The sequence below is a fragment of the Castor canadensis genome, chromosome 3 (genome assembly GCF_047511655.1).
Source record: "Castor canadensis chromosome 3, mCasCan1.hap1v2, whole genome shotgun sequence".
NCBI classification, from domain to species: domain Eukaryota; kingdom Metazoa; phylum Chordata; class Mammalia; order Rodentia; family Castoridae; genus Castor; species Castor canadensis.
Genome location: NC_133388.1, coordinates 163,860,745 through 163,885,571, shown reverse-complemented (window position 1 = coordinate 163,885,571; position 24,827 = coordinate 163,860,745). Strand labels below are relative to the sequence as shown.

General features: G+C 35.3%; 1 protein-coding gene across 33 annotated transcripts in view; it reads right to left on the bottom strand.

The window, feature by feature from the left end:
• Positions 1-24,827, bottom strand: part of Rims2 (regulating synaptic membrane exocytosis 2) — a 573,766-nt gene that overhangs the window by 527,310 nt on the left and 21,629 nt on the right. The window contains exon 1 of one of the 33 annotated variants that reach the window (XM_074068987.1): positions 19,114-19,302. The exons of 31 other annotated variants lie outside the window; for them this stretch is intronic. In XM_074068987.1, the coding sequence (XP_073925088.1) occupies positions 19,114-19,151 (38 nt within the window). In that variant the 5' untranslated portion in view covers positions 19,152-19,302. Of the gene's footprint in view, positions 1-19,113; positions 19,303-24,827 lie in introns of those variants that run through there. One more of the 33 variants, XM_074068994.1, reaches the window with a different exon arrangement.

Genomic DNA, 24,827 nt, shown 5'->3' with positions numbered 1-24,827 from the left:
ATTAGGGAAAAGGTTAGACTTGGAGATCTGATAATCATCTTCAAAATTTCTAAGACTATCTGGTGGAAGAAAGATTAGACAGAAGTGAGTGTATGTTTATGTGTGTGTATGTAAATAAAGGCATACATTTATATACAGATATAGAGACTGGATTATTAGTAACAGAAGTAAACCTAGAAGAAATAGTGGTAGTAGGAGGAAAACAGACTTAGGGTCAATTTGAAAAGAAACAACAGAAAAGTACACAAATCATATGTGTACAGTTAAGTTTTACAAAGTGAATGTACCTGCATAATCTGAAATCAAGAAATACCCTACTACCAGCACCCCAAAAAGGCCTCTTTGTACCTCTCAATCATTAATACTTCCCAAAATCAACCATTTTGCTGTCTTCAACAACCACAGGTTGATTCTGCCTATTGTTGAACTTATTATAAAGAGAACCACAAAGCATACCTTCTTTTATATCTAGCTTCTTTTGTGAACATGACTTATCCATATTTCTGGATTTAGCACTTTTTCATTTCTATTACAGTTTTATTGTTCAACTATATGAATATAGCATTGTGTAGTTATCCATTCTACTCTCGGTAAATATCTGAGTTGCTCCCAGTTTAAGAATTTATAGTAGACTGAATAATGGACTTTAAAAGATGTCTAGGTCCTAATCCTCAAAACCTGTGAAGATGTTGTCTTACATGGGAAAAGGGACTTCTTTACTGGTGTGATTAAGAACACGAAGATTAAGTGATAATTTCAGAGTATCCAAGTGGGTCAAACAGAATCACAGTGGTCCTTACAAGAGGGATGCAAGAGAGTCAGAGAAGGCCAGGTGAAGTGGGTGCAAAAGGAAGAAAGGCCATATAATACGAGCCAAAAGCCAGGAAGAATCTAGAAAGGAAAAGGGAAAGGATTCTCCTCTAGGGCCTCCAAAAGGAAATGGCCCTGCCAACAGAGAGCACCATTTGATCTCAGGCTAAATTTGCATTGCCTTAAGCTACTAAATGTGTGGCAATTTATTTCAGCAGCAACAGAAACGAATACAGGAATATTATAAATAACTTTGAATCTTCCTGGCTTTTCTTACATGCACTGGTTTCTACTGGGTATACATCTAGGAATGGAATTGCTGGGTTACAAGTCCACTATAAATTCTATGTTAAGTTTTAGTAGAGATAGCCAGTTTTCGAAAGCTTACGAATTAAAATTTAAACTGCAAAAAATTTAAATTGTAAACCTATCAGAGTTGCAATTGTTTCACAGCTTTACAACACCTGGTACTGTCAGGTTTGGGGATTTCTGTTTGAGTTTTGGATTTTTTTAGCCATTCTAGTGGGTGCACAGTAGTGTTCTGTTGTAGTCCTTGATCTCTATTTCCATCGTCACTAATAACTCTGAGCACATTTCACGTTTCCACCTATTTGCATAACGTCTTTTATTTAGTACTTTCTCAACTATCTTGCCCATTTTCAAACCGGATGATTTGTTGTTTCACTGGTTTGTGTGAGTTGTTGTCCACTGTCAGATGAATTAAAGCATTCTGAGAGTAAAATGAAAGCATTCTGGTGGCTCTGCTCTGGATCCTTCCTTGGAAAACAAAACTCTGGGCTACTGTACTGGTGTTGTGATTTGTTACCACAGCATCCGATGCAATATGGTTGAAAGTTTATCTTATCACAGGTACTTCCGACCAAGGCTAGAAGTATTTCTTATCCCTTTTGCATCTTCTGTGGATAGTAAGCACTAAGTGTACATTTAGTGTATACTAGGTCTATATTAACATGAAAGAGTACCTTAAAGTAAACAGAATTACTTTATCTTCCAAAGTAAGGACTTCCTAATACCCAGCCAGTTTTACTGACACTCATGAGTGAACTACTACTCAAAAGGCCAAGAAAATGTAGGCTGTCCCAGGAACCAGGCAGGACCACGAATACTTATTATAAAAGGCAGTCTAAAACATCTTAGGAAGAGAGAGTGAATCCAAACACTGTAGACAGAGAGTGACATTACTGGAGTAGTTACGTGTCAGAGGACTAAAGTGAAGAAATAAACAGGGAAATTAATTGCTAAAAATAGGAACAAGTCAACCAAAATAAACTAGGGCAAGGAGTTCTGGACAAAGCTCTGAGCAATATTAGAATGTGAGATACCTATTTTTATGTGACAAAGCTTAATGGAAATTACACAAAGACTCATGTGGGTGAGTCTTCTCTGAAGATTTACTGCTATAAGAATAACAAAAGCACTCCACACATCAGAATTGTTAAAGGTTTTAGAAATCTCTTTTGTCTAAATATATTTTTATTTTAATGAGGCAAATATGATATCCAATCTCTCTTTGAATAGCATCAAATAAATGTTGCCACATGGTTCCAAAATAGATAAGCAAGAAGTTCAATTTACAAAAGAAGAAAGCACATATTATCCAGATGAAAGACTTAGATAGGAAAAACAGCTTAACAGTCAATGAGAAACTGAGAAAAATTATGAAAAACATGCAAACCTAAAACAAGTAAACACAATATTAACATCCCAGTGAAAATAAGTATCTAAAAACCTTTAGCTTTGCCTTTTAAGGCAAGAGACAACTTCTGCTTTGATCACTAAAGTTGTTCTAGTCATTGATTTTAACAAGCTTACTCTTACCCAGATTTAATTTCAGTATTTTTAAAGCAATCTAAAGATTTAGAGAAGTATCTTTTGTCATGACTTTATTGTCTTCATTTTTTCCACTTAAGATTTTTAAGATTTTACATCAGCATTGGGCGCTGGTGGGTCACACGTGTTATCCTAGCTACTCAGGAGTCAGAGATCAGGAAGATCATGGTTCAAAGTCAGCCAGGGTAAATAGTTCTGTGAGTCCCTATCTCAAAAAACCCTTCACAAAAATAGGGCTGGTGGAGTGCCTCAAGGTGAAGGCCATGAGTTCCCAGATCTGAGTAAACTATACCACCAATGCGTTTTCATTCTGCTTTTCCCATATGTATATTTTAAAGAAATTTGATGTGGTTTTTTTTTTTTTTTTTTTTTTTTTTTTGTGGTACTGGGACTATCCCTACCTTTGTGTAGCTGGACTATAAGATGCACACTTTGGTTTCTATTCCACAGTTATTTGCAAAATACTCCTCTGCCAACATCCCGAGGCAGGTCTAATAACTCCGCTAAGACTTTGTTTTTGATCTATACCCCCATTAGAGGTGGGCCTGACTTTCAAAATATGCTCTATACTCTGAAACAGACAAATCAAGTAGAAATCATTTCCAATGTCAGATAGTTGATTACTTTACAAACAATGAAGAGATACTGCGGAAAGGTTTTTAGTCTTGAACACTTTTCCTAATATTTTATTATGTGTGTATCAAAAATTTTGAAAAAAAAATCTATGAACGAAGAAATAACACACATAACTCATTACATAATTAACAGCCAGCCATTTTTGTAAAACAAAATAATAAAATATACATAGCTTTAAAACATTTTGAAAGTACCCAAAGTAATTTATTTTTGTAAGTTTATTAGTTTACAGTCTACATAATTTAACCACTCAATGTGCTACTAGCAAATGATCTCACCTAAAATAACAGATTACATTTAATTAGTCTATAATTGAAGCTGGATGATACTATTAGCCTCTGAGAGATGCCACTGAGCTGTCAACATTTGATAAGACTCTCTGTTGCTCAGCACCATGGTCAACAAAGTGTTTGTTTACTGGCAGTCATATGTGGGGGAAGGTTATGCCCAACATTATTTTCTTTAGGGAAACACTCTCCTCTAATAAGACTGCCAATGGAGCTAATGTGAGTAAATTTGGCATCATTACTTTCCTCCAGAGTAACTAGCATGTGAATAGTAAGAGTTCTCCTCTGGATTGATACTAAGTAGACAGCACAGCATAGTGGAAAGCATGTAGTATCTACCTGGATTTTAATTCTTGGCTCTATCACTAACTAGCTAAGTGATCGAGTTACTCAAGTGATTTATATCATAATTTCCTCATCTTTAAAATGAAGCTATCAATGATACCTTCTTCACACAGCTATTATGAATATTAAATATTATAAAATATATATATAAAGACTTGGAGTGATTGGCATATAAAAAATGAAATATATTTTATTAATAACATCACTGTTACTATTGCTGTTGCTATTGCTTTTGTTGGTGGTGGTATAAACACATGACAGAGAGGCTAAATTTGGACAATGTGGCCTAAACATTTGAGCATTCTGTCTGCCAGGTGCAGAGCAGGTCGAAGAAAACTTTTAAAGCAACTTCTTGGTCTTCCCAGTTATGTAAGCCAATACACTTCATTCTTTGTTTTTCACCTTAAGCTAGTCTAAGCAGGGTTTTTTGGTTTGGGTTTTAGTTTTTTAACTCACAACAAAAAATACTGACTTAGGACTGCGTCTGAGGCTCAGTGGTAAAACACTTAGCTAACATGCACAATCGCCAGCACAGGGGAAAAAAAGAAAAGGAAAAAAAAAAGAATTATCTTATGATTAGAAACCATAAAATGAATAGAAATGAAAAAATAGCAATTACTATACACATATACATGTGTACATACACACACACATATGTGACATGTGTAAGGCATATATGTGTGTCAGTCAAGTTTTCACCATTTGTTGTCACAGTATACAGAAACACACACCCCACAGGAAGGCAACTTTATTCTATACTCCCAGATGATAAATTAATATTCCATCTCTGTGAACATCCTATCACAATATTTTCAGGACACCTCTAGCAGCATGGTATGGGTTAAGGTGGGAGAAGGGGTACAATGTAAATGAGGTTGAAAGGGAAAATGATCACATTATTATGAACTTTGTAGATCATATTAAATCAAAATACTACTTCATACATATTATGATGGAAATACCCAAGAATAAAGACAATAGCAAGTGTTGGGAAGAATGTGGAGAATTAAAACCTTCATACATTACTTGGAGGAATGTAAAATAATGTAGTCATTTTGGAAAAGTTTAGAAGCTCTTCAAAAAGTGAAAGTTTCCCTATTACCCAGTCATTCCACTCCAAGGTATATACCCTAGAAAAATGGAAACACACTTACAAAAAGCTTGCACAAGAATTTCCAGAGCACCATTATTCATAATAGCCAAAAACTGATGGATGGATAAATAAAACATGGCAGAGCCATACAATAGAATATTTTGCCCATTAAATAGGAAATATTATATGTGTTATGGCATGGAGTAATCTTAAAAACATTATTATAAATGAAAGAAGCCAGACACAAAAGATTGCATGATTCCATTTATATGAAATATCCAGAATGGACAAATCCATGTAGACAGAAAATAGATTTGTGGTTGCCAGATTAGTGACTGGCAGAAGGGCAAACTGAGATGGCTGCTTAACAGGTGCAAGGTTTCCCTTGCGGGTGATGAAAATGTCTTGTAATTAGACAGTTGGTGATAGTTGAACAAAAATTGCAAATGTACTAAATACCAATGAGTTGCACACTTTAAAATTATCAAAATGGCAAAATTCTATATGTGCATAATACAACAAAAAAAGAAATGAAGTGCTTATGTATGTGACAGCACAGATGTCCCTTGAATAAACTATATTATGTGAGAGAAGCCTGTCTCATAAGACAACATAATATATGATTTTATTTACATGAAATATCCAGAATTGAATAATCCACAGAAATTGGATTAGTGATTGCATAGGATGAAGGCAGGCAGAAGGAGGACTAAAGAGTACAGGGATTCTCTTAGGGAGTACAAAAATATTCTCAACTTAGATTGTGGTTATGGTTGTACATTCTAATATGCCAGAAAGAACTGTATGGTAAAGTTTAAAAAATGGAATTTTATGTTATGTGAATTACATCTCAATGAAGGCGTGTGTGTGTGTGTGCAAGAGTTGTACTCTGTGTGTGTGTGAGAGGAGAAAGAGAGAGAAGAGAAGAGAAGGAGGAGGAGAGGGGAGGGAGAAAGACAGAGAGAACTTAGTAAAAATTAGCCAAGAAAATGAAAGGTTGCTTTTTAAAAAAAGAACACCTAGAACAATCACTATGCAGGCATAGGAAAAGCGGTAGGACAAGATCGTCTGTGCTAACATTCCCAACTTCTTACTCCATAGTAATTACTGCCTGAACTGTCTGAGTAGGAAATCGTGGATACTATTAGATAGGAAGAACAGGAATATATTCTGGAAGAAGTAACTAGCAATATTCACTAAAAAATGCAAATACAAATAAACATAAACAAGCAAGTATTAAGTGAAGAATAGAAAACTGAGTGTTCATGTGAACTCCATCTCCCTGATGGCGTGAGAAATCAAGCCACCCATTGAGGGTGACAAGTATCAGAAAGGTGTTAAAAGTTTAAAGAAAATTATAAATGTTTGGAAGTATCCCTGAACAAGTGGGAAAGAGAGCCTTCTTGCTTCCTGCTATTCTGCATTACTACAGCAAAGTCTTAACAGTAAAGTAGGGCTTTCTTTGCCTTTAATAAAATTCTATATTTCATTCTTCTCAACTTGCTTATTTTTGAGTTAAATAATTGCATGTAATTCTATAGGGTCAAAATACTTGCTGAAAAACTGAACACCAGCCCAAAAATCAAAGCCAAGATTTTCTTCTCCCTTCCTCCTTCACTTTAGTATCCTTGCACTAAAGACCACTGGTGCTGAAGAGAGTTCCGGAAGGCAAGTTTGTGGAAGCTATCTACTGATCTGTCACTAACCATCGCACGGATGCTATGTAGTTCCTATGCTAGGTGTACATCTTAATAACTGATCATTTCACTTCTGTACACACACATATCTTTAGCCCGTATGTCTGTCAAGTCTCAGGTGAGGGCCCAAATAGGACTCAGTCAAAATTCCTAAATGTAAACTTATGTATACGTTTGGCTAAAAATGTGAAGCTATTGTCACACAACCTTCATTCTCTCTCCCTCACTCTCACTCTCACTGGCCATGCCTAATGTCTAATCCCTTAAAAATGTTAAACAACGACAGGATAGTTAAATAAGCTCCTGGTCTCCTAAGGAAACAATACTCATCCAGAGATACAGGATCCGATGTATTTATTAAAAATCAGTTAACTGAAGGTGAGGGATGTAGCTCAGTGGAAGAACACTGCATGAGGCCCCAGGGTTCTATCCACATCACCACCAAAAAAGAGAAGGGGCCGGGTATGATGAGCCACAACTGTAATCCCAGCACTTGGGAAGGCAAGTGGAGGATCACAAGATCAAGGACAGCTTGGGCTTCATAGAGAGACCCTCTCTTAAGAAAAAGAAAAATCATTAATCACATTTCAGTTAAACATACTTGAGGAAAGATGAATGAACAGATTAACCTTGGAACACGTGCTAACAAAAGTTATGTTCCTTCTCCATATAGGAGTATTAAGACTGGGGATGTGCAATAGGATGGGATGGGATTTTAAGGCTATACTGAGGCCAAGAAAGAGCATCTGCCCATATAAACATCTCTAATAATGCATTCGAGTAGGTACTAACCCATGTTTGCGGTTGTCAAAAAACCAGTATTTATTAACTCAAGATATAACAGGAGTGTGCCTTTTAGTTTTGTTGCTGTCATATTATTGCAACTATTGTGAAAAGAAAGTAGTGCTATGTGTGTACATAAAATTTCTTCAGAGAAATGTCTCTCAATGGATCCGGGCTGGTAATTTATTCATATATCTCTTATCTTCCACCATAATCATAATAATAAATAATTAATAAATCAGATACTAAGACATGGAAAATTTTAAAGTAGCTATTTCTAAGAAAAATGAATATTTCTTTTTACACACCTGATTTCTCCAAATTGATTCACTGCATATATATTTCTTATTTTTAAATTTGCTGCTGTTTAGAATTCCTATTTTTAGGTATCCAGATCAAAAGTATCCTTAAAAAGTTAAGTAATCTGCTCTTTTGTAAAGCTATACCAGTTTGCCATTCTTAAATATGAACAATTAAGGTAATCTCTTAAAATGTGTATATTTCAGATTCTCAGTCACAGAATAAAAGAAACGGCAGGAAGCTGCACCCTGTTAGAGTAAGCCAGATAGTATAAAAAGCTCATGACCAATTATTTGGAACAGCTGCAACTGAGTCACTGAGCTAAATTTTAAAAAACAAACCTAACTTTTTCAAACAAATTCCAAAAAACACTTAGTAATTTAAAGACACAGATAGTCATTTTGGTTGTTGATCTATTTTCACTGGCCTGCTTTTCCAGTTTTGTTGCTTGTTTGTTTACAAGCAATATTAATTAAGTTGTTAAAAATTCCTATGTGAGTACCGACTCGAAATAATATAAATAAGGTCTCTGGAGTCTCATTTTACTAAAGGACATGATAAATTACAAGAAATTCTTGAAATAAACTTATTTTTGAAATTTAAAAACATCTTAAATTTCAAATGATTGAACAATATGTAGTTTTTTGAACAATCTCTGAATCTTCACACATTAAAATGCAGCCTAATTACTTTATATGTAAAAATACTTGGATTATTCTATGTGCTACCTCTCCATGTCCCTTTCCTCAAAGAGTAAGTATAATTAAATATTTGATCCATGTATTCAAAATTTTACTTAAATGCTGCTTTCAGAGTACACTTCCCCTCTGAAGACTGTTTATGTACAAAGAGCACATGTTTATCAGTTTCTAGTATTTTAGTTGATAAGATGAAATTTAAACTTTCACCTTTACTATAACAATAATTCTAATAAGGAAGTTATGATGGGAGACAATTCATGGATGTATCTTGCTTCTGCATGTCTTGTGAGCAGAGGCCCTGATTTCTCAGTGTTCTGAACTGTCTTCTGTTTGTTGTACAGTAACAGACTTGGAAGGTAAGCCATACCTTCAAAGCCAAGGAAGGTTTATTTGCAGCTTTAGAAATAATGTCTCCTGAAGCAAAGGGTGGGCATACTGAGTATATGTTATAAAAGATTTTGAGTCCCTAGGCTCAGAGTTCCTACACAAAACTCAACTCACTGTGTTGACCTTCCTTCATGCACATTGTGGAAGGAGTAGCTCAGGGCTTAGAACAAATGATGATATTCTGGTTACCATCTTGCTGTGAGGTCTTCATCTGACCTAGATGCTCTGTGCCTTCTATTCACATCCTAAAACAGTGGCAGGCTAGCCAATTAGCTAGTAAATCAAGTACAGCCTCAGACCTTTCACATTTCTAGTCCACAAATGAACTGATGCAGTGCAACAAGTATTTATTGAATACCATCTGTGTGCTTAGCACTATGTTAAGTGCAGCAGCATCATGAAAAAATAACACAGTCCATGGAAAAGGTACTTTATGCATCCTTGTTCAAACTTTAGAATCACAGAAATTTTCAGAGCTGAAGGAAACTTGGAGGAAATCCAATTTTAATTTTTAATTTTAAACCTGGTTGGGGGGAGCTTATACAACCTGCCCAAGGTTGCACATTCAGTTAGAGGAGACCTAGAAAAAAATCACTGATTACTTGATTCAGTACTACTCTTTCTATAGGACCAAAAAACTATTTTATGTTTGACTGATGTATATTTTCAAAATTGTGTATTATTAGGCCTAAATTATAAATGAAAAGGGTTGAAAGAAACAAAAATGTGTAACAAATGTTACTAAGCCACAAGAAAAATGAAATTTTGTTGATAAAATTTTTTGTTCGCATGTAAACAGATGGAACTGAAGAACATGACGTTAAGTGAGGTAAGTCAGGTGCAGAACAGCAGATGTGGCATGTTTTCTCTTATATGTGGAAGATAGATCCAAACAAAAATGGCAATATTACCATGTATACGTACAGATAGATAGATAGATCATGTTTCCAAAAACTGGAAATTGTTAGAGGAGACTAAGGCAGCAGGAAAAGAAGAAAAGAATGGTAGATAGTGGATAAAATTATAATACATCACGTGTATAGGAACAAGTCACAATGAAATGCACTAAAAACTATTGAACCATACAGGGTAGGGGGAAAGAATAAAGAAGAGTAGTAGGGGGGATAAGAATGATTGAAGTATAATATATTTACAGGTAAAGCACCAAGGCAAATCCCCACTGAACAATTCACACACACTTAAACAACAAAGGACAGGAATGTGAAACAGGTTATGTTAAGGAGAGAGCACCAATGGGAGAGGGAGGGTAAATGAAGAGAGTAAAGCAGAATGCATATGGTTGATGTATTTTCTGTACATATATGAATGTAGAAGCCAGTTTAAGAAGGGAAGTGGGGGAAAAGGGAGTATAATGGAGGGGATGAATCAAACCAGGATACAACATATGTATATGTGGAATGTCTCAATGAAACCCCCTCTATCACCATCATATTCTAATGAAAACATTTTCAGAAAATAAAATTCTTAGGCATTCATAGCACACTCAAAGTGAATGGAACATTTGATACTAGAGTTAAGAGCCTTGAAAGGGCATCTGACAACAGAATGGCTAGCAGTCTGGTGTTGAGATATGATAGTTCTAGCCTAACCAGGCAATGTAACGGAGAGGATATCCAGTGGTGTTGATAAACGCTAAAGATCAGTAATATAGATAGAAGAGAAGAAAGGAATTAGCGTTTTTTTAAGGTAAGTGTCAGGTACTTTGCATATGGTATTTTATTTAATCTTCACCCATACTTTAAGGTAATATTTTCCCCTTTCTAAAGATCTATATTTGTCCAGACCTAACTTCTGAATGGAGTATATTCCAAACTTACCTTTCTTTATTCGGTTGTTTGTAACAAACAGAATGCAGAGTCCCAAAGAACTCTCTTTAGGTCACCAAGCTGATCAGCTACAATGTGGCAATGAACGAAAAAGTAGGGAACTCTTTCTTGAAAAATGTCACATTATTTGTTAGGTAAGTTTTTTGGCGAGCCTTGGGAACCCAACCTTTGTCAATAACTTGTTTCCTATGGAAATATGTATTTGGTATATGAGGGAAACCCAGAAACACTGAGGACATATACAAGTCCCTAGCAGTAGCCTGTCAATCACATCAACAAAATATGGTAACTTATACAGTATTTGAGTTTTATGTGGACACAGAATATGCTAGCTTTAGCTACTACATAAAATTCCCTGATATAAACTCAAAAAACCTACACCAAATCTTAGCTCTCCCAGTATGACTTTGGATGTGACCTAATTATTTCAGAAAAAGAATACTCTTTCTCTACATTAAGGGATTATTGAAAGTATAATATACTTTGTGAAACTGTTTAAGCTCTAAATAACATTGGTGATGTTGTTATACATAGAATAATCACTATAGATCAGCTTTTTAAGAATTTTTATTTTTATTTTTAATTGAAAAAATACAATATACATGTATTTATGGTGTATAAAATGTTTCAATATATGTGTACATTGTGGAATGGTTGAATCAAGCTATTAAATATAAGCATTATCTTTTGTGGTAAGGTTCTACTCTTAGCAAATTTTCAAATGTACAATATATTCTTATTAACTACAGTCACCAGGTTGCGTGATACATCTCTTGAACTTATTCTTCCTACCTAACTGGAACTTTGTGCTTTCATCAATGTCTACCCAATCCCCTCATCTCGCCCTATCCTACAGCCCCTGATAAGCAAAATTCTACTTTCTGTCTCTATGAAATCAACTTCTTTTAAGATTCCACATCTAAGTAAAATAGTGCAGTATTTATCTTTTTGTGCTTATCCTACTTCACTTAACATAGTGTCCTCCGGTTCAGTCATCTTGTCTTAAATGAAAGGAATTCCTTCTTTTTAAGGCTGAATAATATTCCATTGTGTATGTATACTACATCTTACCTATTCATCATCTGGTGGATAGGTTGATTCCATGTCCTGGCTACTGATAATTTGCAATAAATATGGGAATACGGGTATCTCTAACATACTTTTTTCAACTCCTTTGGATATGTAACCAAGAATGGAATTGCTTGATCATATGGCAATTCTATTTTTAATTTTTTGAGAACCCTCCATACTGTTTTTCATAACGGCTGTACTAATTTACACTCCCACCAACAACGTGCAAAGGTTACCATTCCTCCATATCCTCTACAAAACTTATGTTTCATCTTTTTAATATTAATAGCCCATCTCACAGATGTGAAGTGATAGCTTCTTGTGGACTTAATATGTATTTCCCTGATGTTTAGTGATGTTGAGCATTTTTTTGTATATACCTATTAGCCATCTGTATGCCTTTTTTTTCTCCCCTTGGCTATACTGGGGTTTGAACTCCAAGCCTCACACTTCCTAGGCAGGCACTCTAGCACCTGAGCCACTCCACCAGCCCTTGTATGTCTCCTTTTGAGAAATGACTATTTACATTCTTTACCCATTTTTTAATTGAGTTACTCATTTTCTTGTTTTGTTGAGCTGTCTCAGTTCCTTATACATTTTTTATATTAATCCTTTATCAGGTGCATGGTTTGCAAATATTTTCTCCCATTTTGTAGGTAGTCTCTTCATTCTATTCACTGTTGTCTTTCCTGTGCAGACCAATGTCATGTCTCTTCCCTATGTTTTCTTGTCATAAATTTTAATTTCAGGCCTTCTATTTATTAAGGCCCAAAAAGTGATGGGGCCAAACAACCATGACTGGAACCTCCAAAATTGAATCAAAATTAATATTTCCTAAGTTGATTTACATCAGATATTTGTTATAGTAATGGACTTACACAAATGTCTAATTTAAACTTCATTTAAATGCAAAAGAAAGTCCTTTGCACTAAGTATTAAAAACTGATTTTATGGATGTGAAAATTGTGACTTAGAGAAATAAGAAGATCATGATTTGTGCATCTGTGTTCCTTCCGTACCTGGCAAATATGTTGTCACATAGTGGAATTAATTTATTAGTTGTTCTTTTTTATTTTACAAACTATGATGTCAACTTTCAAGATTTTCTTTTGGCATGTTTCTTCTTATGATTTTTTTAAACTTTAAAAGCCACAAATAAACATCACCAAAGTCTGACCATGGCTAGGGATATTGCTTAGTGGCAGAATGCTTGCTTAACATTCCAAGCATCATAAAGAAAGTAAATAAATAATTAATAAAGAAAGAAAGTCTGACCAGTGTACATCTTAAGATTAGTTCATGATATCTACACACTATAATAATACTCCCTTCTTACTGCTTTTTCTTGAGTTCATGGAGAATTTCCGTGTCTTCTCCACCATAAAGCACACTTAAGAATATTTAAAATCAATTTTAAATCATTTCTTTTCTAAAACCTCTGTTTGATCCATACCCATAGAAGTGGCCCTATATGTTTCTTCTGGAACAAAGTTAAGAGAGCTTCATCCCAGAGCTTAACAATGAAAATAGGTTATCAGAATATCTCTGCAGTTTCATTCCCAGAAAAGAAGTTTAGAACAAACACAACTGAGCTCCCCGAGAGGACCACAATATGATAAGCTGAAGTTTGAGGTGACCTCCCCCCATGCTGTTTTATCATTGACTTTTTCTACTTCTGCTGTCATGTCTTCTTGTATCAACTATATCACAAGAGTACAAGCATTAAAAACAGATTCATCAGCTCTTTCTTTTCTTTGTTTTTTTCTCTGCTGGTGATAAACCCCAGAGCCTTGTTATCATTCGCTCTATTACTGAGCTAGATTCCTAGCCATCCGGGGGGTGGTTTTGTTTGTTTATTTGTTTGGCCTTGACTGGTAATTCTCCTTTCTCTGCTTCCGGAGTAGCTGGGATTATTGGTGTGCACCTTCACACCACCTTCACACTGGCTTAGCTTTTAAGATATTACCAGCACTGTGAATTACTTACCTCTCAATTTGACCTATAAAATAAGCATAGTAGTACTTTCTTCCCAGATTTTTTGCTATAATTTAGTTGAATGATACATATAAAGCACACTCCCTTCTAAACTTTTCTCCTTATGTCATTTCATATTCTCTTTACACTGTAGGTTTAGAGTACTGAGAAGCCGTGAAGGTTGAGCCCTACTCATCCTGTTACATTTAGATACCTGAAAGTCTAGCCCATCACTCACTACTAAACCTATCATTAACCAAAATGCACCAAATCATTGCCCCATTGTTTGGCAAGAACTGAAAGTGAAGAAGCAGAACAGATGGCCCAACTTTACCACTGCCTCCTGGATGCTAGCCACAGCTAATGTTAAACTCTGGCAAATCTATGTAGGTACTCAAAGCAATTCATTTGGCAGTGATCAACTCAATAGCGGGGTTAAATGTATTGATATTAAAATTCTGGAGACATATTTTGAGCTTGGTCTGCCACTTAAAGAATGAATAATCACATCTCTGAGCAATACTTCTGGTATTTTCTAATGTCAGAGTTTAAAAGTTTAGTTATGGATAAAGATACAGCTTTTCTTGTTGTGTAGTGCATTGATAAGCAATGTAGAAATAACTAAAGGCGACTGATAACTAGGCGACAAGGGAGGGGGAAGCATTTATACTACCACTCCACACTACTCTACTCCTGTCAGCCTAATCTCTACTACAGCTAATTCTCACACAGATGTGATAAAATTTCACTGATGAAAAGAAAATAGTTCTTACATTCAGAGCTGATGACACAGGTATTGTCCTGGTTCTAGCCACAGTTTACAATTGCTTCTGGCTGGTACCCACTTTGCTAAGAATGCAAAAAGGATTTGATCATGCTGAAACCAACCGCATATAATTTCACTTTAAAGTTGCAAATAACAATTTATACTCAAAATTCCTCAAAAAATATTCTTTTAAGGACAGGAAGGTAAAACAGGTCCTGTTAAGGAGGTAGATACCAGTGGGGGATGGGTATTAGTAAGGGGGTATAAAGAGAGGGTGAAGGAGGGCAAACATGGTCAATGTACTTTGTATATGTGTATGAAAATAAAACAATGAAGTCTGTTGAAATTGTTCTGAGAAGGGGGAAAGGATGAGGGAGAATGATGGAGGGGTGAATCTAATTAAGATACATTGTAAGCACATATGTAAATGTCACAAAGTTCACACCAAAAAAATGTTTTTTAAAAAAATATTCTTTGAGCCAGGCATAGTGGTACAACACCTGTTATCCCAGCTACTCAGGAAGTAGAGACAGTAGGATAGTAGTCTGAGGTTAGGCGGGCAAAAGCACGATACCCTACTTGAAAGACAAACTAACAGCAAAAGAACTGAAGTGTGGCTCAGGTGGTAGAACAATTGCCTAGCAAGTGCAAGGCCCTGAGTTCAACACCTAGTACCACCAAAAAGAAAAAAAAAAATCTTTCAGGCCAAAGGAGGCAGTAATAAACTAGATATTTCAAACTAAACAGAAATATATTCTTCTTCATTATTTAATGTAGAAAACCAATACAACATACACATTTTAGGTTAGTCTCCAATGGTTTGGGTCAATTGGCCTAACTGAAAGGTCAGCAAACTTTTTTCTGTAAATGGCAGCACAGTAAGTATTTTAAGCTTTGTAAGTCAAAAAGTCAAAATTGAAGATGATATGTAGAACTAGCATTATTCCACAAAATTCTTATTGATAAAATTCAAAGGACTGTGTATAACAATATAAGTCTACCAATGAGAATAATGGAATTCTTTGAGGGGGGAATAGCATTTCAGTTAACCGGAATTCCAAGTTACTATTCCAAGTCAATTGAAACGTTCATCATGTTGAACTATAACATGATTTTATGTACTTCACCTTAGAAATGTCTTTTCACACATATAGAAAATAGTAACACCATCACCAACCCAGGAAGATATACCTTCATCAATGGTATCTGCAATTAAATTTTAATTTTTCTCTTGGTATTTGCCATTTAGGATGTCATTGCATTGCAGATTACAGTTTGGTGGTAGCTCCTCAATGACACAGTTAAATGAATTTTGAAATATGTAAATTTCCTTTCGCACTTGCATGACAGTCTGAAAAATGCTATTGAAATCATAGTCTGAGTTGGGAAATTGTATCTGCCAAAAATTTGTGTGGGAATAGAGAACTTCTTTTTTGTTTAAACTACTGATATCATGGGGAGCACATAAAGGAGCCTTCAATTATCTGTGAGATAAACGTTACTTTGTCATTGAAATGACAGTCATGGTAAACTAAATTCCATGGCAAAACTTCTAAGTTTCTTGTATAAGCACAGTTTTATCTATTTGTGGAACTTACAGGTTGAACTCAGAAACTTAACCAATTCTGCAACAAAAGCAAATTTCCAAAACCATTCAGTGTTTAAAACAGAGGTTAAAGATAGTTTTCACAATAAAAATTTACATTTCCTAAGCCATTATTCCCCTTCTATATAGTAAAATAAGTCATGATATGCAGTTGCTATTTCTGACTAAAACACACAGAACTGATGGTGGTTAAGCCCCCCAGAGGGAATGAAGTTCAGTAGTAACACTAATGATTCAACAACACATGATAATTCAAATATTCTCTGCAGAGTACAAACTCATAAATAGCATAGTGAATAATCGTGAACTTTAAACTTCTTATATGTTCACAAGCTTTGTAAATTTGTTAGAACTCAGGCTCTTTCTACTTTATACATGGTTTTATCAGCTTTAACATACTTAGCAGATTCCATTTCAGGTTGTACAGCATTAATTTTTTGAAAATATTCTTGCCTCTCATTGTTCCACACTGATTATTCACAAAGGCTTAGTCAACCTCAAAGGAACAATAACAGAAATGTTCAATAATATATGTCAGCTCAGTAAGAGCCAAGGAAAACCAATCAAATTCATTTGCCTTGTGTTTTAATTGACTATAGATGTTACTCCCAATGTCCTCAACTCTGAGAAATTGTTCTCACCAAAAGGCTTAATAGTCTCAAACAAGTTTATTTTCTCTAGACACATTTTTTCAACTGCTGTAAGTAAATACAACTTAATTAATTCACCATGATGAATGGATTTGCTTGACTAAAAAATTAATCACTCAGAAACTTCATTTGGTCACAGCCTCCTTTTCATTTTTGTTTTTACTTCTGTAAAGAAATTCTGCTATAAAGATATATTTAAATTTTCTAAATTTCCCCAACTGAGAATACTGTGATTGGTGCTTCATCTAGGAATGTCAACAAACGTTATACTCTTTTAGTATAATTTTTGCATCAGTACATAATGAAGCAATGCTTTGTCATCTAATTCTGATAACAAAAAAATCCACACTAAACTGTGCTTTAAAAACACAACATACCAAATCTACTTTCTCTTCTTATCTTGTTTTGACACGGTGGGTATTCACTGGTAATTAAAAAATAAATGAACTAAATGTCACAGTACAGTAATACTCATGGCACTCAAAATGTTGTTCGAGCTCTACCTGTATTGCTACAATTTGTAGTGGACCAAGCAGCAGTACAGTACAAAGAGAAGAGTATGCCAAGTATGGTTATTGCCCCAACTACTCAACTCTGCCATTATAGCACAAAAGTAGTCATGATGGATAAAGAAATGAGCATGGCTTTGTTTCAATAATATCAGAATTTGAATTTCATATTTTTCATGAGTCATATTCTTTGATTTTAAAAACATTAAAAATGTAAGTCATTCTTAACTCAAAGATTGTACAAAGATTAGATCAGATTTGGCCCATGGGCCAAAACCAATCAATGAAGTGAGAAATGGAGTGATCAGAACATTATAGCAAACTTCTCCCCTCATTCCTAGGACCATATCTCAGCCCTACTGAATCACAATTCTTTAGCATAATGAGCATGAGGTAGATTTGAATGAAATAGAGAATCATATTTGTGGACAATGAAGAACAAGAAAATGAAAGATGATCTGACCAGGGCCAAAACAAAGCTATTTCCTTCAGCTACACCTGACTGAATATTTCACCATAACTTACACCAAAAGCACACAATAATATCTGTATATTAATGTACTTCATTATATATTTCTGCCTAAATTAACTTCAGTTGTTGAACATTGCATAGTGTGTCATTTCTAACTATCTTTCTTGTATTTATGTGAGTTCAGGTACTCAGCCTTCTGAGATATTCTTAAAAGAGAGTAAGAGAGAAAACAATTCACAACCGAAAATACTATGATTATATTATATACTTCATATGTTTTCTCACCTAATTCTCACAATGCTACAAGGTAGATACTATTACCCTAAGTTACAGTCCCTCAGACCAAGTAACTTATTAAAGTCCACACTAACAGATGGCAGAAGAAATATTCCAAGCCAACTTCGACTGCTTCCAAACAATGTATACTGTTTACCTGAATCCAATAAAACCAACCATGTCTTTCACTAGTTTTGGAAAAAACTCTCAGCCATGATCTCTTCAAACACTGTATCTGCTCTACTCTTTCTCCTGTCCTCCTAGAACTTCAATTTTATATATCCTTTACGTCTTTTATTCTTTTTTCTTTTTCCTCACTCATATTATATGTGTTTTATTAGACATATCATCCTCTAACTTGTCTTCCAGTTAGCTATTTCTCACTTCACTTGTTATCTAAAATGCTGTTAAATGCATTCAGTGAGTTCTTAATTTCATGTTATCTTTTACAGTTCTACATACTTTACTTTTATCACTTTCAGTTCTCTGCCAAAACCCTCAATGTGGCATTTTGCGATTTTAAATGCAATTTTTTGTAATTGGTGCTAGAAAATTCCTAAATCCCTGTGGTATGCTGTTTCTCTTGGTTTCAGTTTTGTGATCTTGTCTCCCATGTGCCTGATTATTTTTGTGTGCATGCAAGACTTACCTAAAAACTGCAGAAATTGCTTTAGGTCTAGGAAGATACAATCTTTGGCCAGAAACAAAAATTATTCTGCTTTAACTGGTGGCTGGATTCATTGTCAATGTAGAATGTCTATAATCGAATCAAGGGTTAGAGTGATTCTAAATTAATTTTATCCTGTAAGTAGACCATTCTAATTCTGACTCACCCTTACTCCTAAAGTATAGTCCTTCAGGTCCCAACCCAAAACCTGGGAGATATAGTAGTCATTCTGCACGTTTAGTAGATCCTGAACTCAAACTGCTGCTCCATTAGCCCCACCTCATGAGTGAGTCAAAAGCTCTTCTTAACTTCTCAGCCTCTTGGCCACTTTTACTGGAAATAGTAGATTCCTCTAAGGGAAAGAAGCCTCAAATGCCCAGCTCACCTTTTGGGTTTCCTTCTTCTCCGGGATCTTTTCCCCATAGTCGTCACTGAAGTGTTAGCTCTCTGATACTTTCAAACAGGTGATTTTTATATTTGATCCAGCTTTCTAGTTGTTCTCAGTGGAAGGGTTAGTCCAAATTGCCTAATCCACCATCATCAGAAGTGCACCTCTCAATTTTTCTCATCTGTAAAATGAGGATAATAATGACAACATCCTCAAAGATATTATTAAAAGAGATCAGAGAGCCTATTACATATTAAGTGCACAAGAACTTTTGGCTATGGCTTTGAGCTACCTACTGCTAATCTAAAACAAGCCTCAACTAATAGATATCTTGTGAATTTTGCTGGCATAATAATTGTATTCCTTTAATATCTCAAAATTTCTTTGAGAAACTAGTCCTCAGTTGTTAACAGTAGCATCAGAGTTGTCTATCCGTATATCATGACTTCCTCTGTCCAGTGGTGGGCAACTAACCCAAGCTAGGCCAGACTTCCTCTCCTCTTGTAATAGGAACCTTAGGCAACAAATGGTGGAGCTGGCCCATACAACCAGCACACAGCACATGGAACAGGGCCTTTATTAGTTTCTGCAATCTGGGTATCCAGAGCAAAGCCTTTTTCTGTCTTTTCTAGAGACTAGTTATTTGACTTTTGTGAGTGCTATCCAATGAATTTATAATAAATTAATTTTCTGTTTAAGTTAACTCAGGGTATGTTTGTTTGTTTGTTTGTTTGCCTACTTAGTTTTGGTTTAGGCACTGAACCCAGGGCCTTGAGTCTGCTGGGCAAGCATTCTACCCCTTGAGCCACACCTCCAACCCCCTTTGGTTCTGTACTTTCATTTTTGAGATAGGATCTGGCTAACTTTTCTTGGGATGGCCTGAAACTAGCCTTTGCCTCTCAAGTAGCTGGAATTACAGGTGAACATCACAACACTTAGCTCATTTTTATTTTGTGAAACTAAACTACCCTAACACCTCAGTGGAGAACTATCTCGTTTTTTTTTCTATCAACTACTATAATTTAATCATTTCCTTTAACCAGAAAAAAAATGAAAGGTCTTGATATTATTCAGAAAACTTGCAAAATTTTTCTTTTCTCTTAGTATTATTTGCAAAAAAATTCTTTTAGTATTATTAAAGAATCAGGACTGTATAACTTCTCTCTGTGCTGATCCATTGTTCATTCTCAACTCCATTCTGCCCTCCCATGCTTTCTCTTTTGTATTTCAAGGGGTTAGAAGCTTCTTGGTACAGGATTTCTAACTATGTCTTGCTACTGGGGAGCACTGATGAACACTGACAGAAGATAAAACAATTTATTTTCTTTCTTCTGTTGTGGGGTCAACAGCAGTATTCCAGGAAACTTGAGCAAAGATTGCTCATGGGCTCTGGTTCCAGCAGCAGTAGCAGCACCAGAGTATTACTGGGCAGATGCTGGTTACCACAACCATAGTGCAGTTTTGGCAAGGGTAGCAGTTGATAACTGTAGGCTCCAACATTCTTAAAGATGAGTCCATACTCATCAACAAGACTACAGACTTTCCAGATCAGTAGAAGCATAGCTCCAAAGCAGCAGGGGTACTCCAACAACCTCAGCACCATAGTGCTCACGGTTCTGTTTGACACCATCATCCTTTTCTCCTCTCCAAGCCCTAGCTGTAGTAGTGGTTTCCTGTAGCTGCTGATCTTTTATAAGTCCATCATCCACTTTTTGCTTCCCACTCTACTAGCATGTTAGACAATTAAATTCAGCATATTAAATTTTCCTTGTTTAAAATATTTAGTGTGGCTTTTGTTTTCTTCATTACACAATATCCAGTGGCATGAACTTATGAACCTTCATTCACACACTGTTTTTGTTTTGTTTTGGTTTTTGGTTTTGGTAGTACTTGGGTTTGAACCCAGGGCCTCACACTTGCAAGGCTAGTGTTCTATCACTACAGTCATATCCCCTGGCCCACTTTTTTCTTTTTCTTAGCCTATTTCTTTACCAATGATATATTGTCATTATTTCTTTTGCAGGGCAAGAGAAGTTTGACCATTTTTAATTTAAACAATCAATCAGCAGTTCAAGTACAAAAACAAGAATTTCCTCAAAAACTATAACTCCTTATTAAAATAAAATCCAATTTTATTATGATTATAATTGTGCATAACTAGAAAATACTCTTCATAAACATTACCACAATTCACTCACTACTTGAGTAGCAAAACCATTTTAGCCCTAAAAACTCAAGGCAAGTAACAACTTTAAAATAGAAGTTATAATTTATACCTTTGTGATGTAGTTCTAGTATTTTGAATGTGTCAGCACTATCCACAAGCAAAAAGAGATGCCTACTAAATGTTTTAGAAGATAGCAATAAAACAATATTGAGATGTCTTAAGTCATTTGAAAATTTAAAAGAAAAAAATATTTACTTGGGATCACAAACCAAACTTTACATCTTTTGAAAAGTGAACTGTTACATAAGCCAGAAATCTGCTACCTCTGAAACACTCTCCACCACCACATTACTCTGTATGCTACCTTAATTGTCAATATTTGGTCAATAAAACCAAATTCCTTACTATACTAATAAAAGTCCCTGCCTAATTTAGTCCCTATCTACTGTTCCATCCTCAATTTACTTATTTCCCTTATTCAAGACAAATGTAAGAAAAATAACTAATGTTTGAAAAATAACGCAATCCTAACTCACCACAAATACACACACACACACACACACAATCCCTTTCAGGCATTGGGCTCTTGCACTTTCTTGTCTCCTGACCCACTTCTCCCTCCAAAGAAGTAGCCAAATAATAGGTGGCAAGAGAGCTGGTGCTCAACCCCAAATGGAAGAGTAGAAGGAACATATGCACAGTTTGATAGTTAGGACAAATTAAAAATATGAAGACTCAGGGCATCTACTCTTACATGGCAAAGAGTAAACCATGTGCTTGCCCTGTTCAAGTGCTCTCTCTCTCTCTCTCTCTCTCTCTCTTTCACACACACACACACACCAGAATGATTAATTCTGGTTTATATTCAGGGTCAGCTTTTAAGTATTTCTAATATAATTCTAAAATCCCTTGTCAGTGTACCCCTTTATTTTTTCTATAAATCTCTTGAAATTCTTTAAGCTAGCTGTCTGTAATTCCTTCAGTGAGCACCTACTATGTATCGTACACTGTGCTAAACTCAAAGACAGAAGCAACACATCACACGATTCCTGCCCTCAGTCTTTACAAAAATATGTTATCAATAACTGACTTAACTTGTAAGCCAGTACCTATCTGCTTGATATTTATTTAAAAAAAAAACCTAAGGCTACTCTATTATTAAAATACAAATACAATTGAATCTGTCATTTGAAAACATATAAATAGGCTGGGAGCTAGTGGTTCACACCTGTAATCCTCACTACTTGAGAGGCAGAGATCATGAGGATTGAGGTTAGAGGCCAGTCTGGGCAAATGATTCACAAGATCTCATCTCCAAAATAACTAGAGCAAAATGGACTGTAGGTGTGGCCCAAGTGGTAGACAGACTGCTTAGCAAACACAAAGCCCTGAATTCAAACTCCAGTCCCACTGAAAAAAAAAGTATATATATATATATATATATATATATATATATATATTATATATATAATTATTATTTTTCTAATACGCTGGGGATTGAGGAGAGATTAAAAAGTAGGGAAGCAGTAGATGCCCAAAGGAAGAGAACATCTATAAGTAGTACAAAGGTATCAAAGGGAAAAACTGGGATGAGCATACAGTAAGTTCCACCAAGTTCACTATTTTACCTTGGCCCAGTCTTCTTCAACATCAAACATGGGCAAATAAATAGAAACTGCATTATCATTATAACATGGTCTTTAAGGTAGGGACACAAGAATCACAACTATTTCACATGATTAATCTTTCTCTATTTTACCAAGAGTACTATAAAGGAATATATCCTCAGAGGATTTGTTAATCAAGGAATACTCTATTCTATGTGAAACTGAAGAGAAAATTGCTGAAATGTAATTATAATGTCAACTCATGCCCCTTAACCTTTCCCTTAAGTTGATGCAACACTCTTACCCAAATCTGAATATTCAGGTCCACGTGAACACACATATGAAGGGATCCCCAAAGACAAACCAAATTCAGCTGGACGACAATACAGAAAAGCCCTACAGCAGAATGGACACAAATTCTTCATCAAATAATACTGAAGATTTTTTTTTAGGGAAAATTTGTGCTTGTTTAGGAAAATATCCTAACAAGCTACTTATATACATAAAAATTAATAGAAATCAGAGAGTGGGGAGGCAATGGAAAGAGAAGCAAGGTAGGGAGTCTAACGGCAAGGCCATAAACAAGCAGAAGTGTTCAGAAAACTTTTCCTAACAGGAAAGTTTAGCTCCACTTTAAATTACCCGCTGTGTGGAAACTCCATCATCATTATCCCCAAATCTCCAGAGAAATACTACTAACACAGCTGCCTGATATGGGTACAATTCAGAATCTGGGCAATAGAGCTATGACCCACATTTGGCTTGACACCAGGGTAGCAATGAAGGCAAAAAATACAGTGAAAATGAAGAGGAATGTTGGCCATCGTTGTTAACCTGCAATGAAATTTTCTATATTGAAAGTCAGAATGGATGAGGACCCATTTAAATGAAAACATCTGTCATGTGACAGGCCCTGAGGTAGATGGTAACATATTCATGGAAAAAAAACCACTTATATCTGGCCGGGCACCAGTGGCTCATGCCTGCTATCCTAGCTACTCAAGAGACAGAGATCAGGAAGATCATGGTTCGAAGCCAGCCCCTGGCAAATAGTTTGCAAGACCCCCATCTAGAAAACACTCATCACGAAAAAAAGGGCTGGAGTGGCTCAAGGTGGAGGCCCTGAGTTCAAGCCCCAGTACCACAAAAAAAAAAAAAAAATTACATCCTATTAAATAAAAAAAATTGTTATGGAGCCCAGTGTAGTGGTGCTCACCTATTATCCCAACTCTCAGACTGAGGCAGGGTGATCAAGAGTTCAACCACCTGGGCTACATAGCAAGACCCAGTCTCAAAAATAATAACAACAGAATGCATTACTAAGCAGAATATAAAACTGTACATATACCATCATTACTTCTAGGTAGAAAAAATTTAATGCATACAGATAAAAGCAGTAAGGAAAGATGTAAAAATGAACAGCTGAATACAGTGATGAGGTTATACAGAATTTTTCATTTTAAAATGTCTATTATCGTTATTATTCAGTTTTATGATAAAATTAATATAAAATGAATGGTCTCTGAATCTTCTGTCTCTATAAAATATACTCAAGAGTTCTAGGTGAAAGTATTTGAAAGATGACACTTTCAGTATCCAGGAGAGAATTATTATAAACTTAAGAATACACTTGTCCAACTGCATGGTAACTCCAAAAGCAGAAATTAGATTTGTAGAAATTGCAGATTTTAATAATAATTTCTAATTACTAATTTTTAAATAGTACTGGAGATACTTTAAAATGTAATTGTCAGGTTACTAACAACAGGAGTAGAGTAGATGAGATGCAGCATATTGTTTATTAAATGTTTTAAATAAAAACCTATAATTTTTAGTCTCAGGAGATCTACTGGCTGTTATCAACAATCTCAAAAACCATGTAATAGGCTAGCTCAGTTGCTACCCAAGACCCTAGGTTCAATTCTCAGCACTGCAGA